We start from the raw sequence: 14,054 nt of genomic DNA, 5'->3' as shown, positions 1-14,054 counted from the left end.
GCTCTGTTAATGCGGTTCGTTTAAATTAGCGTGCCATCTGAACCTTTTGGCACCAAGCAGACCAAACATCCTCTTCCAAATGCGGTTTGACGAATGCAGACCAAATACCAGTAAACAAACCAAAAACAAGATGTGATGTGTCAAAATGTGACTCTAAAAAGAACAGAATTCTAAAGCATACTTGGTTCTTGTCATATCAATGTTGTCCATTCGAGTTTGGTACAGGTGTCGGAAACGCCTGTGTAACAGAGGAATTCCTGCCGCTGTTTTCACTCCTTGTGAGCAATGTTGGGGAAAGTTACTTTTAAAAGTAGTGTATTTCCATAGTGCGTTACTCCATTAAAAAATTAACTAATTGTGTTACTTAGTTACCTTTTTATGGAAAGTATTGCATTATTTTACTTTTGCAGTACTTGTTCTCATTTGGGCTTGCTTGCTTGTTTTAAATATAAAAAAGTTTTGTTTTTTGAAATTTTAAAGCCCTTTCGTACCAAAAGTGAAATGAATAAGCGTCAGGCTGAAGGAAATGTAAATTCACGTCAGTAGAGGGCTCACCTCAAACAAACCTTTCAGCTGTGCTGCTATTCTGGATTGCATTAATAATAGCACAAAGGAGAAGAAAGAACACTCTTTGGCAATTTAAAAAAAATTAACACATTTTGTGTTTATCTGCTTAATCATATTGTTGAATTGGATCATACAAATTGATCAAATGTAAATAAGGTTAATAAGATGGGATTAAATTCAAAGGATATTTGTGTTATTTGACATATTTTATTATAGGAGTTTTACATCATATTCTTAGTTTGCATTTCACTGTTTTTATTAATGTTGATGAACAATGAATCTGTTTTTGTGCAAGTGATATAAGTAAATGCATGTTGACATTTAGTCTAGAACTACTGTACAGTAAGCATCAAGTTACACAGCGCACGCAACAACGCTTCTGGACTTACTCCCGATTTCTCTCAACATTCGGACAGAAGAGCTGTCAGTCAATAAATGGGAAAACTAAGTAACTGGTGTTAGTGTTAAAAAGTTAAAAAGTAATGCGTTACTTCACTAGTTACTTGAAAAAAAGTAATCTGATTACGTAACTCGTGTTACTTGTAACAAATACTTGTTTGTGAGTTATCAGCTGGTTAAAAAAGAATCTCAATTTGCACACATACAGTATCATTGTTTTGGCTGTCCGGTAAGTTTGTAAAATATATGTTGAATCAAGAAACTGAATATTTTTTATAACACTATTACCTGTAATCAATTGCCTCAGGCAAACAGGGAAATCCGATTATTTTCTGGGAAATTGGTTCTTTCAGATGGTTCATTTCTACGAACTGGTTCAAATAACCAATTCACCAATTAGTTTACGTATAAAACACACAATAATTATGTGAAACATGGATGTTTTACGTCTAAAGCATGGAAAGTGAGTAAACTAGTAAATATCTCACCATTTTACATTCAAGTGCTAGGGTTTATGCATGCTCGTATCAGCAGCTCATCAGTTCTTCGGTCCAAGTCTGATTGTAAATAATGTTCAGTTTCTTGCATAGTTCAATTGTTTTGCTTCAATATATCATCACACCTCAATTTATCGTCAGGGCCTGCGATTATTATAATTTTGTCTTGCCTGTAGAAGCTTTTGACTCTCAAAGTGACAGTAGCTGAATCAAGAATCTTTGTTACTGTTCTTCTGAAGACAAAAGTAACCTACATCTTAAATGATCTTGGAGACATCTTGGAGTAAATGTACATTTTTAGTGCCACTCACTGGACATTTAATTTCCAAACAGCTGCTATAGGCTATGTACAGACTAACAACCAACATAATAATCTGTTGTGGATGAAATTAAATGTTTTTAGTGTCACTCACTGGACATTTCACTTTGAAAGTGTCGCAAAGTAGCACAAGTAGCAATGTAATATCATTTTGCAGAAATGTCGCAACAGGTAAATTTTTCCAATGAGCCTTGGTTGTCAAATCACCATTCCAAGATACTTTGGTGCTATTCTCATTCTATTGTGAGCTCAGATGCAGCCTTCTGTATTTCTGTTATCGATGGGTCTGGCGAGACTTGGTTTCCAATAGTACACTGTGAGATTGAAGTGTCTTTGGTTTCGTCACGCACTGTCTTCAGAAAGGTCATAAGCCCTGACCCTCCAGTACCTCTTTCCTCCAGCGCTTTGGGTGCACTTCTGATCGCGTCCAGCTCCTCGGCCAAACCCTGCTTATAGGCACGGAGCTGTTTGGCACGGGAGGCCGGGATAGTGATGTAACGGGTAACAATGTTGATGTGGTAATTTCGAAAGTCCACCAAGCGAGCCACACAATGCTCAAATGTGTGTGTTAGATGCTCATCCGCTTGCTGGAGCACAAAGCTGCGCAATGATGGGCAACTAGAGATGTTTTCAATGAATTGCTTATGAGAGAGCGGCATGTAGTCCCTCATTCTTTTCAGGAAGGCCCCTGTTTGGACAGTGTTGACAGAGCAAAACAATAATTTTCATATAAAGACATGTCTTTATGCATCTTGATGCATGCATCATGCAACCAGGAATGATCTAATCATTACTATTGGTTCTCTTACCGTTGCTGCCTTCATGTTGGACTCCCAGCAGCTCATCAAAGCAGTGTAAGATACTACTTTGAGCAGCACTGCCTCCTGAAAACTCCATTGGCTTCTCCTGAACTCCCTCGTAGATGAGACCTTCTGGCATTGATGGGTTATCTTTCCATCTAACACCCACATGCAGAAGGAGAGTTAAGTTTTTATAGATTCAGAAGAACTCTTAAGGAAATCCAAAAAACAGCAGTGAAATCTACAGTATGGCTTACCCAGACAGATAGATCCTCATAATGCCATAGAATATGGAGGGATCTACATATTCTGAAACAGTAACGATTAATATGTCACATGTCTTGAATGAATGTATTAAAACACCCAAGTTCGTCTGTCCTCCTGAAATTATTACCATGCATTAGTTTAAAGGCCTGTTTCATGCTGTCTATGGCCTGACTGACAACATCCAGAGCTTTGGTGACCATAGCAACATCATTATATTGGACGCCGTTGATGACATCAAGGATAGACTGTGAAAAAAGAAAGAGCTAGTATTACCATGGTACTCTAATGTTATCAGATGGCAATACCACACTGTAAAGTGTCTTTCGAAGTTGCAAATAAAACAAAGATTATTGGAGTACAAGACAATAATGCTCTTTTAAGTCTTTCTACTTCAGAATTTCACGTTTAAATCAAAGTGTTTAATTCCATTTCTTTGTCATTTGTGAAACTGCCTAGCAATTTCAGAGTGAAAATAGTTTCCAAGTAAATCCAACACATTTTTTTTCAGTGCATATTCACATGCCATGGTGAACCAAAGCGATTAATTAAATACTAGCATGGTGTATTCTTGGCTATTACAGCTTAGCTCAGTGCTCTGTCTGTGAATTGTAGCATTTGTAAAGGTGTCAGACCTTCAGACCAGGAACAGCTGCCAACTCCACCAGCAGTGTCACCAGAAAAAATCCTCTTACACTTCCCCCACCAGGCAACGTCAACAACAACTCCAAGTTCCTTATAGGAAGCAAAAGCAGTCACCATGAATGGCAGTTCAACACTTCAGAAGCACTAGCCACACACTACATCAACATGTGAATTATTCATTCATTCATTCATTCATGTCATGTTGTTCATTGTGGTGTCTCATTTTTGACCAAAATGTATCTATAATTGCTGCAAAGAGGATCTGAATTGCCACAGCTCATATTTACATATTCCCCTCAGAACATAATGAGATGGCTCCCTCTGCTGGTTCTACAAATTAATATAATTTAACACTTTCTGTTAATAAAACAAAATACATACTCCATAGAAAAAGGTCTGGGAACAATCCATGTCCAGTTGTGCATGAAAAAGAAATATAATATTACTGGTTAGTTTGCTTAATAATACACATCTGAAATATAGCTAATTTGTTTATCTTTTTTATGCAAGTTTATAACATTTAGTTATTTTTGTAATATTTCAAGTTGATTTTTTTGGTGAACAATTTTCCTTTCTTTCTTTCTTTCTTTCTTATTTATTTATTTAGTTATTTATTGCTATGCAGAGACCTCTGGGAGCAAAGGTGAAACATAATATCTAATATAAAGAAATTGCAGAGCAGCTGCTATTGAGATGCACCGGACTGCCTACTGATAGCAGGTATTGACCCTAATTAAGTAAAACAGGGCAAGATGACATTACTAAAAAAAAAAAAACACAATATTATATGGATCAGTGAGTTTACCCATCTGGATCTCTTTTCTTCCAGTTGGCGAGGACTGTGTCAGCGTGGATGAGAATCGGAGGCAGACCCAGTCTCTGAGACACCTCACAGAACGGCAGAGACAGACTCCGTGGAAGCACCTGGAGGTTCACGACAAACATAAATTGTCAGACAGTTTGGTTCTGTGCTTCAGTCCTGTTCTGGAATGAAAATAAAATCATTGTTGTACTTTTACTGTTTCTCTCTCTCCCTCCTGCCATACATAACCCATAGTCATTATGCTCAACGCCAGATGGGCCAAACGCAGCTCACGATGTGTCCGTAACAAATGAGTCTCCAACAGAGGCATCTGAGATATAATACAGAATACAAAACAATCACAGAATAATCATAATTGGATTATTAACCTTTTCAAACCCTGCATCTATTCTCACCATCAACATTGTCCGGTGTTTACTTCCTACTTGGTACCTCAAATAAAATAACATTGATTAAAATAAATACAAATAATAAAAATAAATAAATAGGAAGTCAGTCTATGTAACACCCCTGTGGACTGTTTGTTGTGGTTTCTTCCCCTTGTGTTGGTTTAGCCCGTATAATCATTAGTTAATTACACTCATTGTGTTCACCTGACTGCCCCTCGTTATCTGCCCTATAAGTTCCTGTCTCTTGTATGCTATGATTTTCGGTTATTGTGAATGTTACCCCGTGAGTGAGTGAGTGAGTGAGTGAGTGAGTGAGTGAGTCAGTCAGTCAGTCATCTACCTGAAGCTGCCTTGTTGTCTCTACATTAAATATCCTTATTTGAATCCTCGTCATCCTGCCTGCCTATAGCGGAGCGGCGTCTTTCCCCTCGTTTGTTTTTCCGGTTTTTGTTTTTTATTTTGTTTCTTTGATGGATTACCCCGCATTCCAAATCCTCCTGCTGGAGCAGGGGGAACACTCTCTTGAGGACCACACTAACGACTTTCTGTCCCTGCCCCACCTCACGCACTACCCGGACAACTGCCTCTGTACCTTCTATAGAGTTGGACTTAATGCCACCACCTGAGCGCAGTTGTCCGGGGATGGTCCTCGAGAGAGCTTTGCCACCTTCATCGAGTGGGTACTGGTGTCCTGCAAATCCCATCTGACCGTGGACATCGCTGACAACACCAGCCCCACTCAGGACCCTGGAGCAAAGCCCCACGGCTGAGAAGAGGATCGCCTCGGATGTTGAGCCCAACGCGTCAGACCAGGTGCAAGAGCCGGTGACAGTGCCCACCACAAGGGAGCAAGCCGTGGACTGTGTGAGCGCCGAGAGGAGCTCCGCCCCCTGCATCATGGCTGAGGGTGAGTGGACTATGGAGGTTCCGGGAGGGGGGAGTAATGTAACACCCCTGTGGACTGTTTGTTGTGGTTTCTTTCCCTTGTGTTGGTTTAGCCCGTATAATCATTAGTTAATTACCCTCATTGTGTTCACCTGTCTGCCCCTCGTTATCTGCCCTATAAGTTCCTGTCTCTTGTATGCTAGGATTGTCGGTTATTGTGAATGTTACCCCAAGTGTGTGTGTGTGTGTGTGTGTCTCATCTACCCTAATCTGCCTTGTTGTCGCTACATTAAATATCCTTGTCGTCCTCGTCATCCTGCCTGCCTCCACACACCTTGACCGTGACAGTCTAAGTGCAAAATATCAAACTGTGGCTTTTTTGTTTTGAAAGAATTCTTTAGAATTAGGTGTCACAAGGCAGAAAAAGATGGCAGAATTTACATTTGTTTAAAATTATTTAAATAATAGGCTACTTTGTTTTAAAATAAAGCTAAAATGTTACATTAGTAAGTGCACATTAGTCTTACAGTTTAACTTGAGTTATCTGCTTCCATCAATTAAACTCAAAATGAATAATTCTATCAATTACATTTCTTTAAAAAAAATGGATTATGGTTTCAAGTGATCAGAAACAATTAAAAGTAACATTAGAAATAACAGTTAAATTATTGTAACTGCACTCTAAAAAATGCTGGGTTGTTTCAACCCAACTTTGGGTCAAATATGGACTAACCCAACTTCTGGGTTAAAAATGTAATTAAAAAATTTAACTCAACAGCTGGGTTAGTCCATATTTGAGCCAAAGTTGGATTGAAACAACACAGCATTTTTTTAGAGGGTGTAATTCATTTTAATTTGAACTATTTTAATTTATAACTACAAAAGATGTCATAAATCTCATTTTTGTGTAACTGGAACATAATTTGGCTCCGAAAAGGTTAAACAATGAAATCCCCATATAGGCTTTGTACTTGTAATTCCTCAAATGAAAATGAAAGGAAAGAAAAGCAGAATGAAAAGGCAGAAAGGAAAATGAAAGGAAAAGTATACTGTTTAATGAAATTAATATATAACAATCTAATCAGTCAATCAAAACGCTGAAGAATGGTTATATTCTGAATGGAAAAGCAAAATGTTAATGTGCTGCTTATTTCTCTTTCTCTGTGTAGGTAAAATGATTTCATTATGAAAGCTCATACATCATGAATTCTGAGGCGCAAAGAATGGGAGGAGATGAGTTCTGGCACATTCCTGGCAATGTCCATCCAGGGCTTATAGTACACCGGCAGGTCTCTCTGAAACACAATGTAGACGTATGTAGTATGTGTCCATAACTCAATAATATGCAATGTAATATATATTTTTGATCATTATTCATTACATTTACTGTTCTATCATGACTACTAGTTTAGTATGGTTATATACATTACAATATTAATGTGTTTAAATCTAGTACTGAGATTTGCTACTGCCAATACCGCCACAGACATGCTGCTGTGAGCATATAACATACATGAAATAATCCCTATATATAAAGCATACATGAAATTACCCAGTAGCAGATCTGTACAGGTGGAGGTGGAGGGCTTCTGAAGTGCACTGCAACTGCTACAGCAGACACTAGCCAAGTTTTTGAATGTACAGAAGCAAGCTCATTGGCTGCTGATGCTGTGCCATTTGAATAATGATGTTATTAAATCATATTGAATTAGAACCTATCAGCCTGCAAAATCTATAGTTTCATGACAGAACTTTGTATTTATGCAAATGTACATTTGATGAGGAAATCCTACACACACTGAATATTCAGTTTACGTCAAATCATATATCCATAAAATTTACAATACATTTATGCTTTTTTTTCAGCCAAAGAGTTGAATACGACAGAGTACACAGTTCAAAAGTGATCTTGAGGTGGATTCTTAGTTTTCCACCAATCATTGAAAGAGATACATAATCCCAGATACTAATTGTAAGTCAAAGTTAACAGTTTACTACCTTGGAAGCTAAAGAAATTGACTGGACGACTCAAATTTACACTGAATTCCTACTAATTTGGTCTAGATAGTTTTCTAAGATCACTGTCTATCTGCTTCCTTGGCTTCTGAATGTGAACTACTGCAATGATAAAATTGCATCTTTGGAGAGCAAAGTTTTGTATAAACCTATTTACCATTAAAGCAAATAGATAAAGGTCACTTAGAAAGCAAACAGTGTCGAAGTCTAATGCTTTCTTATACAAACACTCAGGCTTACTCTATCTGAATATACTGACTATATGAATGCAAATTAATAGTTTGTTAAATCCTTCTCACTAGCACAGCAATTTGGACACTCTCAGTGTGTTACCAAACTATAACAAGTAATGCCAGAACTGTAGCTTTACCTGAGAGCAATCAGTTGCTTCTTTTGGTTGGTAAGGAAAAGGCTAATTTATATTGTACATTGCATAAGACACCAATACATTCTTATTACAAGGTGTAAAAAACATAAAAATGTATTTAAAAAATGATTTGATGCAGCTAACAAAATGCTATACAGTAAGAATCATGACCTACCAGAGGCTCAGGAAGAATAAACCCATAATCCTCAGAGATGTGAAACTGTTCCAGAGACAATGGTATCTCTGTATTTTTTACTTTAGTGCCCATAATTTTTAGTAAAATACTAGTGACTGACTCTCTGTCGCCGGGCATATGCCACTGTCACTGCTCTATAGCTAAAAGTGAAATGAACCTTATCTGTCAAGCAACAAAACTTTCTCTCTCTCTCTCTCTTTTACTGTGTGTTTCTGTTCTACCGTTAGTAATGACCTTTCCTCACTTCCCTATCAGAAATCATATGAGTATGCATGTGTAAAAACCACAGACGCACTACAGCAACAGTTGTCATAACCTGCAATACAGGGGTAATTCTATAATTGCGTTGTGTCATCTCAAGTTAAATAAAGACATTTTATTGATGGTATATGATTATGTATTCAGAAGGGTAATAGCTTTGAGAGTTATACAGTTTAATTTGACTTTACAAGCCCTGTGCACAAGGTTATGAAAATAGAAAAATAATGAAAAATCAAGAAACAATTCAATAGAAAAATAATGAAATGCTGATATTTCCACAAATATGACAGTGGTTTAAACTCTCCTCTCTGCTCTGTGTTTTCTTAACCTTCATGCTTACTGTCCTATTGGTATAGTTTATCTTGTCTTGTCCATTCCATTTTCACGCTGTATCTCTGCCTAGTTTTGCCAGAGGAATCCTGGTTACCATGTTGTTCACAAAACATCTTAAGACTAAAAGTAGCTCATAACTTGCAGATTTGGGAGAAAATCTTAAAAAATAATGGGCGTGTCAGTCCTAAATTTAGGACTCCTAAATTTTTGCTCTCATTTTCACAAAGCATTTTAGCTTTAAAAATAGCTCCTAAACATTAGGAGTAGTGAAGAGGACTCATAAGTCACTAAGACCAAGCCACAAACTATGCCTATCCTCCCTGTTGAACAAAACAATAGAAACCATCAAAGAAATGCTAATGGTTTCCACTACAAATACCATTACATACTTTACAAACCATCAACTTTTAACCATTAAAATCATTAAAAAAATGGTTTCCTGTAGTGTGTTTTGGGGCATGTTTCATTAGTGGTTTTAACAAGACACCAATGGAAGTTGACCAATTACCAGTAGAGACCAACAGGCACCATTACAGTTACCATTAAAAGCAGTTAAATTCCCATTATAACCAGTAAAACCATTACAAACTCTGTGATGGTTTCTCTTGTTTTTTTTTTCAGCCGGGCTAAAATGGCTGTTGCTGGCAATCTGCCTCGGAACGTAAACATTTTAGAAACACGCTGTATTTATTTGCACACATATGTTTTCCCATGCATCTTTTTTGGTTTTGGAGGTTATCCCAACTCCAAATTTTCCTTTAATTACATCCTTGTTTTCATTAACAAGTTGGGCAAGACGTATGTAGCGTCTGCGTAGGATCATGCTGGAGTGTTGGACTGTTTATGGCTTAAAAGACCCTTTTAGCCTTTTGACATTTGCATATAAATTACAGTTCTGGTCAGAGATGTTACTTGTATAGGGGTTGTAAATTGCCAAATGGTTCTTCGCCGTCAAAAAGATTAGAACCAGCCCCCACGAGAATCCTGGAATCTTCTGATCAAAAACATTCCACAGAGAGCTGTGAATATCCACACGAACACGCGCACACCCCAACTATCACACACACACACATACAGACATTTCTTTATTTTAGACTATAATTAATCAGTTATAATTGTATCTGGTATATGCATGTGGTGTGTACACTCCCTTGTTAGATTAGATGAGTTACCACTCGTTATTTGTATTAGTTAAAGCCATAAAACACTTATATTCAGGTGTATGTATGTATCTTTGGTTTAATCTATTCCAGATTATTGTTTCTTGGTATCAATGTCACCCGTTCTTCATTTCTCGGACAATGACGTACAGTATGTGATTGTGAAACGCATCATATGACTCGCACGATATTTTGGGTTAAAACTACGGATGTTCCAGACCGGCCATAAAGCATGCAAATGAGCCATAAAACAAGAGACAAAGACGATTCTCCCGCTCAAAATCCATGTCTCTCATTGGTCAGAACACACAGAATCATGATTATTCTACTCTGTTAATTAAAAGGCTCTTTATATGCATATCTGCTAACTGTTTACGAGAAGCACACATGTAAGAGGCTGACAATTAGCTGAACATATACTTGCTTAATTAGTGACACTTAGTCTGCATTTTTAAATCTTTGAATATGGCAAAATTTTTATTTTTAAACCTTTATTTGAATATGGCGACATAATATTACACTCTACAATATTTCTATAAATCTCTGACAGAGACTATCAGCCAATCACTGTGTGCATAGTTAGTAAGCATGCTGACATCATCCATAGCAAGGAGGTCAACCCCGCCCCCTTACTCTTAGCTTAAGACTTCTCTATATTCCTTAGTAAAAGTTTGTCTCAGCAGCTTTGTGAATAGGTTTTAAGAGAAAACTCTTAGCTAAAAACTTTTACTGCTATTTAGGAGAACTCATAGCGGTAAGATAAAATGTTTTGTGAATATGGGCCCTGACTTCTCCTAGTTTGATCATCTACTATGTCCTTGTACTAATTCTGGCTCAGATCTCTGATCTAGTCGATTGAGTGGACTATTTCCTGGTTTTGACCTCTGCCTGCCACTGATCTTGAAAATGAGTCACCTTTGGATTTAATCAGACTGTCACTCTGGCTTTGACACTCACCTGATTCTGACTAGTTTTCCTCTCCCAAACAAATCTTGACATCACATTCTGGTATCGGTGGAAGCAGTATTGGAGAGATGATGCTGCTTGTCCACCGGGGATGGTGCCGGTGTCGGAGCCGGAGCCCAGTTGGGAACCGGACTGTGCTTTTCCACTCAAAAAATTCCTGGGCAGGTGCCCACATCCTGGTTCTGAACCGGCCCCGAAACTTTGCTGGTCACAAACAAGAGACCCTATGATGTCAGTAGGCCGAGTTTCTACTACAGACCACAATTTGAAAGGTGCCATTTTTAAAAGCTGTTGGAGTTTAAGTGAATTAACAACATTGAAAACAATTAAATATGTCAGTTCAGCAGTGGTCGGCAGTAGAGATCAACCCGCTACTTCTACAAGAGACAACAAGCAATTCCAGTCACATGTTGATGACATAGAGGGTTCTGCTCCCTGCCAGTGGAAATGCAAACCAGCTCTGAACGAGTGCCACCCTTGGCCGAGCACTGGCACCACCTCCAGCACCAGCCCCAGTGGAAAAACGGTAAAAGGGTCAGTGTCTGTACTGCGGTGGTCAAAGTCATACTGCTTCTTCCTGTTCAGAAAATACAATACAATACCAATTTTATTTCTATAGCACATTTAAAACAACTGCCGTTGACCAAAGTGCTTTCCAGCAACATTACATACAGTCACACAAACAAGATTTAACATTAAAATATAAAACCTGGGCCTGTATGTATAAAACTTCTCAAACTTAAGTGTAAAAAAATTCTTAGTAAGAAATAGGACTAGAGTAGGAGACCTTTATAAAGAAACTAAAAGCAACTTTCAGTAAAGTCTAAGACTGATTCTTAAGTGTTGACTGAGGTGACACTTAAGTGTTGTGTACTAAAGACTACTTCGGATGAGACGTTAAACCGAGGTCCTGACTCTCTGTGGTCATTAAAAATCCCAGGATGTCTTTCGAAAAGAGTAGAGGTGTGACCTCGGCATCCTGGCCAAATTTGCCCATTGGCCTCTGACCATCATGGCCTCCTAACAATCCCCATATCTGTTTATTGGCTTCATCACTCTGTCTCCTCTCCACCAATAAGCTGGTGTGTGGTGGGCGTTCTGGCGCACTATGGCTGCCGTCGCATCATCCAGGTGGATGCTGCACACTGGTGGTGAATGAGGAGATACCCCCTGACAATGTAAAGTGCTTTGAGTGCCTAGAAAAGTGCTATATAAATGCAACTAATTATTATTATTATTATTACAATGATGTCAACTCAAAATGGCTGCCCTCGACCTCTGAAACAGCCAATAGTGAGCCTGCTCATGTGAAGTCACAGCAGCACAACACCAATCATTTAATGTAACTATAATAAAATAATTTAATTAAGACACTGAAATATTTTAATATTTAAATGTATTAAAAAAAATGCTTTGCATTGTGCAAAATTATCACAAATTATTACTTATGCTTTGAAATTTTATTATATTGCTATTACTCCTTGTTTACAGTTGGATCAATGACGTGAACATGAGTTCCATCAATGGCTCCAACAACTCCAGGAAAGCCCACAATCCTCATAAAAGTGGCTTGTTTTTGCAGCATGGTTTGACGGTCAGTTGGAAGGTCAATGAACTGCTGGTTTCGTCTGGTCAGAGGAGAAACTGGCCCCCTGACTGAGCCTGGTTTCTCCAAAGGTTTTTTCTCCATTCTGTCACCGATGGAGTTTTGGTTCCTTGCCGCACCTTTCCAATGACACTTCATTTCCAGCGATATCGTTGACTTGATTGCAAATGATTGCAAAGATACTATTTAAACTGAACTGAGCTGGATGATGACATCACTGAATTGAATGATGAACTGTCTTTAACTGAAAAATTAGTGTTTACGATTGTCATTTTGCATTATTGACACACTATTTTCCTAATTAATGCTGTTCAGTTGCTTTGACACAATCTGTATTGTTAAAAGCGCTATATAAATAAAGGTGACTTGACTTGACTTGAGCTGCCATATAGTAGTGGCCAAACTTGATGGAAGGAAATTTGGAAATTTGGAAATTTGACATCTTCACCCTTATTTAAAAAAAATGTGTTAATGATTTTGTAAGCATGTTGCATAGTTGCTCAGTGTCAATTGTTTTATTTGTGATAATAATGCAATAAAACATAAAAAATTGTGCGGTCATACTTTTTGGCCATCCTGTCATACAAAGAAATTATGAACACATGCAAAAACAAGAGGACCAACGAAATAGCAATAACTGATGATGTTGTAGTAAATATCAAAGTTGCCAATTTAGTGATTTTGTCACTAGATTTAGTGACTTCCTCACCCCTTTTGAGACTTTTTTCAAAAGCCTAGCAACAAAATCAATTTCTTGGACAAACCTTATCTAGATTCCAAGACTCCCCCACTGATCTATATGTATATAGATCAGTGAACTTGCCATTATGACGTAATCTAGCAACATTTAGCAACTGTTTTAGCTATTTTCAGTTGAAAGCAGTTGGCAACACTGGTCAGTGTTTTTTTCCCTTGTATTTGAATGGTTTAAGTGAAATGTGGGGTCATTTAAAAAAAACCTCCACACATCACTTTTGGCCACTGTTGTGTTTGGTGGAATTAGTGCCACAATATTTAAGACCCTGCTTACTGTGTCATCACCGGTGCATTGCTGCATTTTTCCAATTTTCCAGCCAAAAAATTGTACTACTTTCATTTCTGCAGTTAGAGCATTGATTTGTAGAGTGGAAGAAGTAATTACATTTCTTACTTGGTCAGTTATAAAAAGAATTGACTATCTTGGCGATCAAGTTTGTATCATTTTATCAACATATAACTCCAATAAGGCATGTCTTCGTTGGAAAATGTGTCTCCTCCTTTTGCTGCCATCTTGTTACTCCTAACTAGGTTAGGAGACCTCTCCAGCTCTCTTAAATCATTTAGGAGCTGAGACCTAGTCTTAACACTTAGGAACCTTTATGAATCACACTTACAGTATTCTTAAGTCTAGGAATAGGAGTAAAATTATGTCATTCTAAGAATTTTGACACACTTAAGACTACAATTTTACTCTGAGCAGCTTTATACATACGGCCCCCTGGTCCCTCTAATCAATTCTAAAAGCTCTAACAAAAAGGTACAAAATCTAGAGTTCCACAGATGGGGAAGATTTAATGTGCAT

General features: G+C 37.8%; 1 protein-coding gene across 2 annotated transcripts; it reads right to left on the bottom strand.

The window, feature by feature from the left end:
* Positions 1–1,103: 1,103 nt before the first annotated feature.
* On the bottom strand, positions 1,104–8,332 carry ido1 (indoleamine 2,3-dioxygenase 1). Of its 2 annotated transcripts, XM_016235252.1 has the most exons (10): positions 8,147–8,332; positions 6,788–6,883; positions 4,505–4,624; positions 4,297–4,415; positions 3,873–3,887; positions 3,482–3,581; positions 2,977–3,094; positions 2,840–2,891; positions 2,592–2,740; positions 1,104–2,470 (listed from the first exon to the last, which is right to left on the bottom strand). In XM_016235252.1, exons 1-10 carry the CDS (start codon positions 8,282–8,284, stop codon positions 2,016–2,018), a joined length of 1,362 nt encoding a protein of 453 aa, XP_016090738.1. In that variant the 5' UTR covers positions 8,285–8,332; the 3' UTR covers positions 1,104–2,015. The 2 variants fall into 2 exon arrangements, with proteins under 2 accessions (XP_016090738.1, XP_016090739.1); XM_016235253.1 differs by lacking the exon at positions 3,873–3,887.
* Positions 8,333–14,054: the final 5,722 nt, after the last annotated feature.

The sequence above is a fragment of the Sinocyclocheilus grahami genome, unplaced genomic scaffold, assembly GCF_001515645.1.
Source record: "Sinocyclocheilus grahami isolate Dianchi unplaced genomic scaffold, SAMN03320097.WGS_v1.1 scaffold465.1, whole genome shotgun sequence".
Classification (NCBI taxonomy): domain Eukaryota; kingdom Metazoa; phylum Chordata; class Actinopteri; order Cypriniformes; family Cyprinidae; genus Sinocyclocheilus; species Sinocyclocheilus grahami.
This window is presented reverse-complemented; position numbering and strand designations above follow the sequence as displayed.

Excerpts from the sequence above, each read along its gene's own strand:
- ido1 (XM_016235252.1), bottom strand. The coding sequence starts at position 8,284 with ATGCCCGGCGACAGAGAGTCAGTCACTAGTATTTTACTAAAAATTATG. Across the intron at positions 4,625-6,787 it reads TGCGCCTCAGAATTCATGAT|ATGCCTCTGTTGGAGACTCA; the intron begins GTATGAGCTTTC and ends ATTATATCTCAG. Across the intron at positions 4,416-4,504 it reads GAGAGAGAGAAACAGTAAAA|GTGCTTCCACGGAGTCTGTC; the intron begins GTACAACAATGA and ends GTGAACCTCCAG.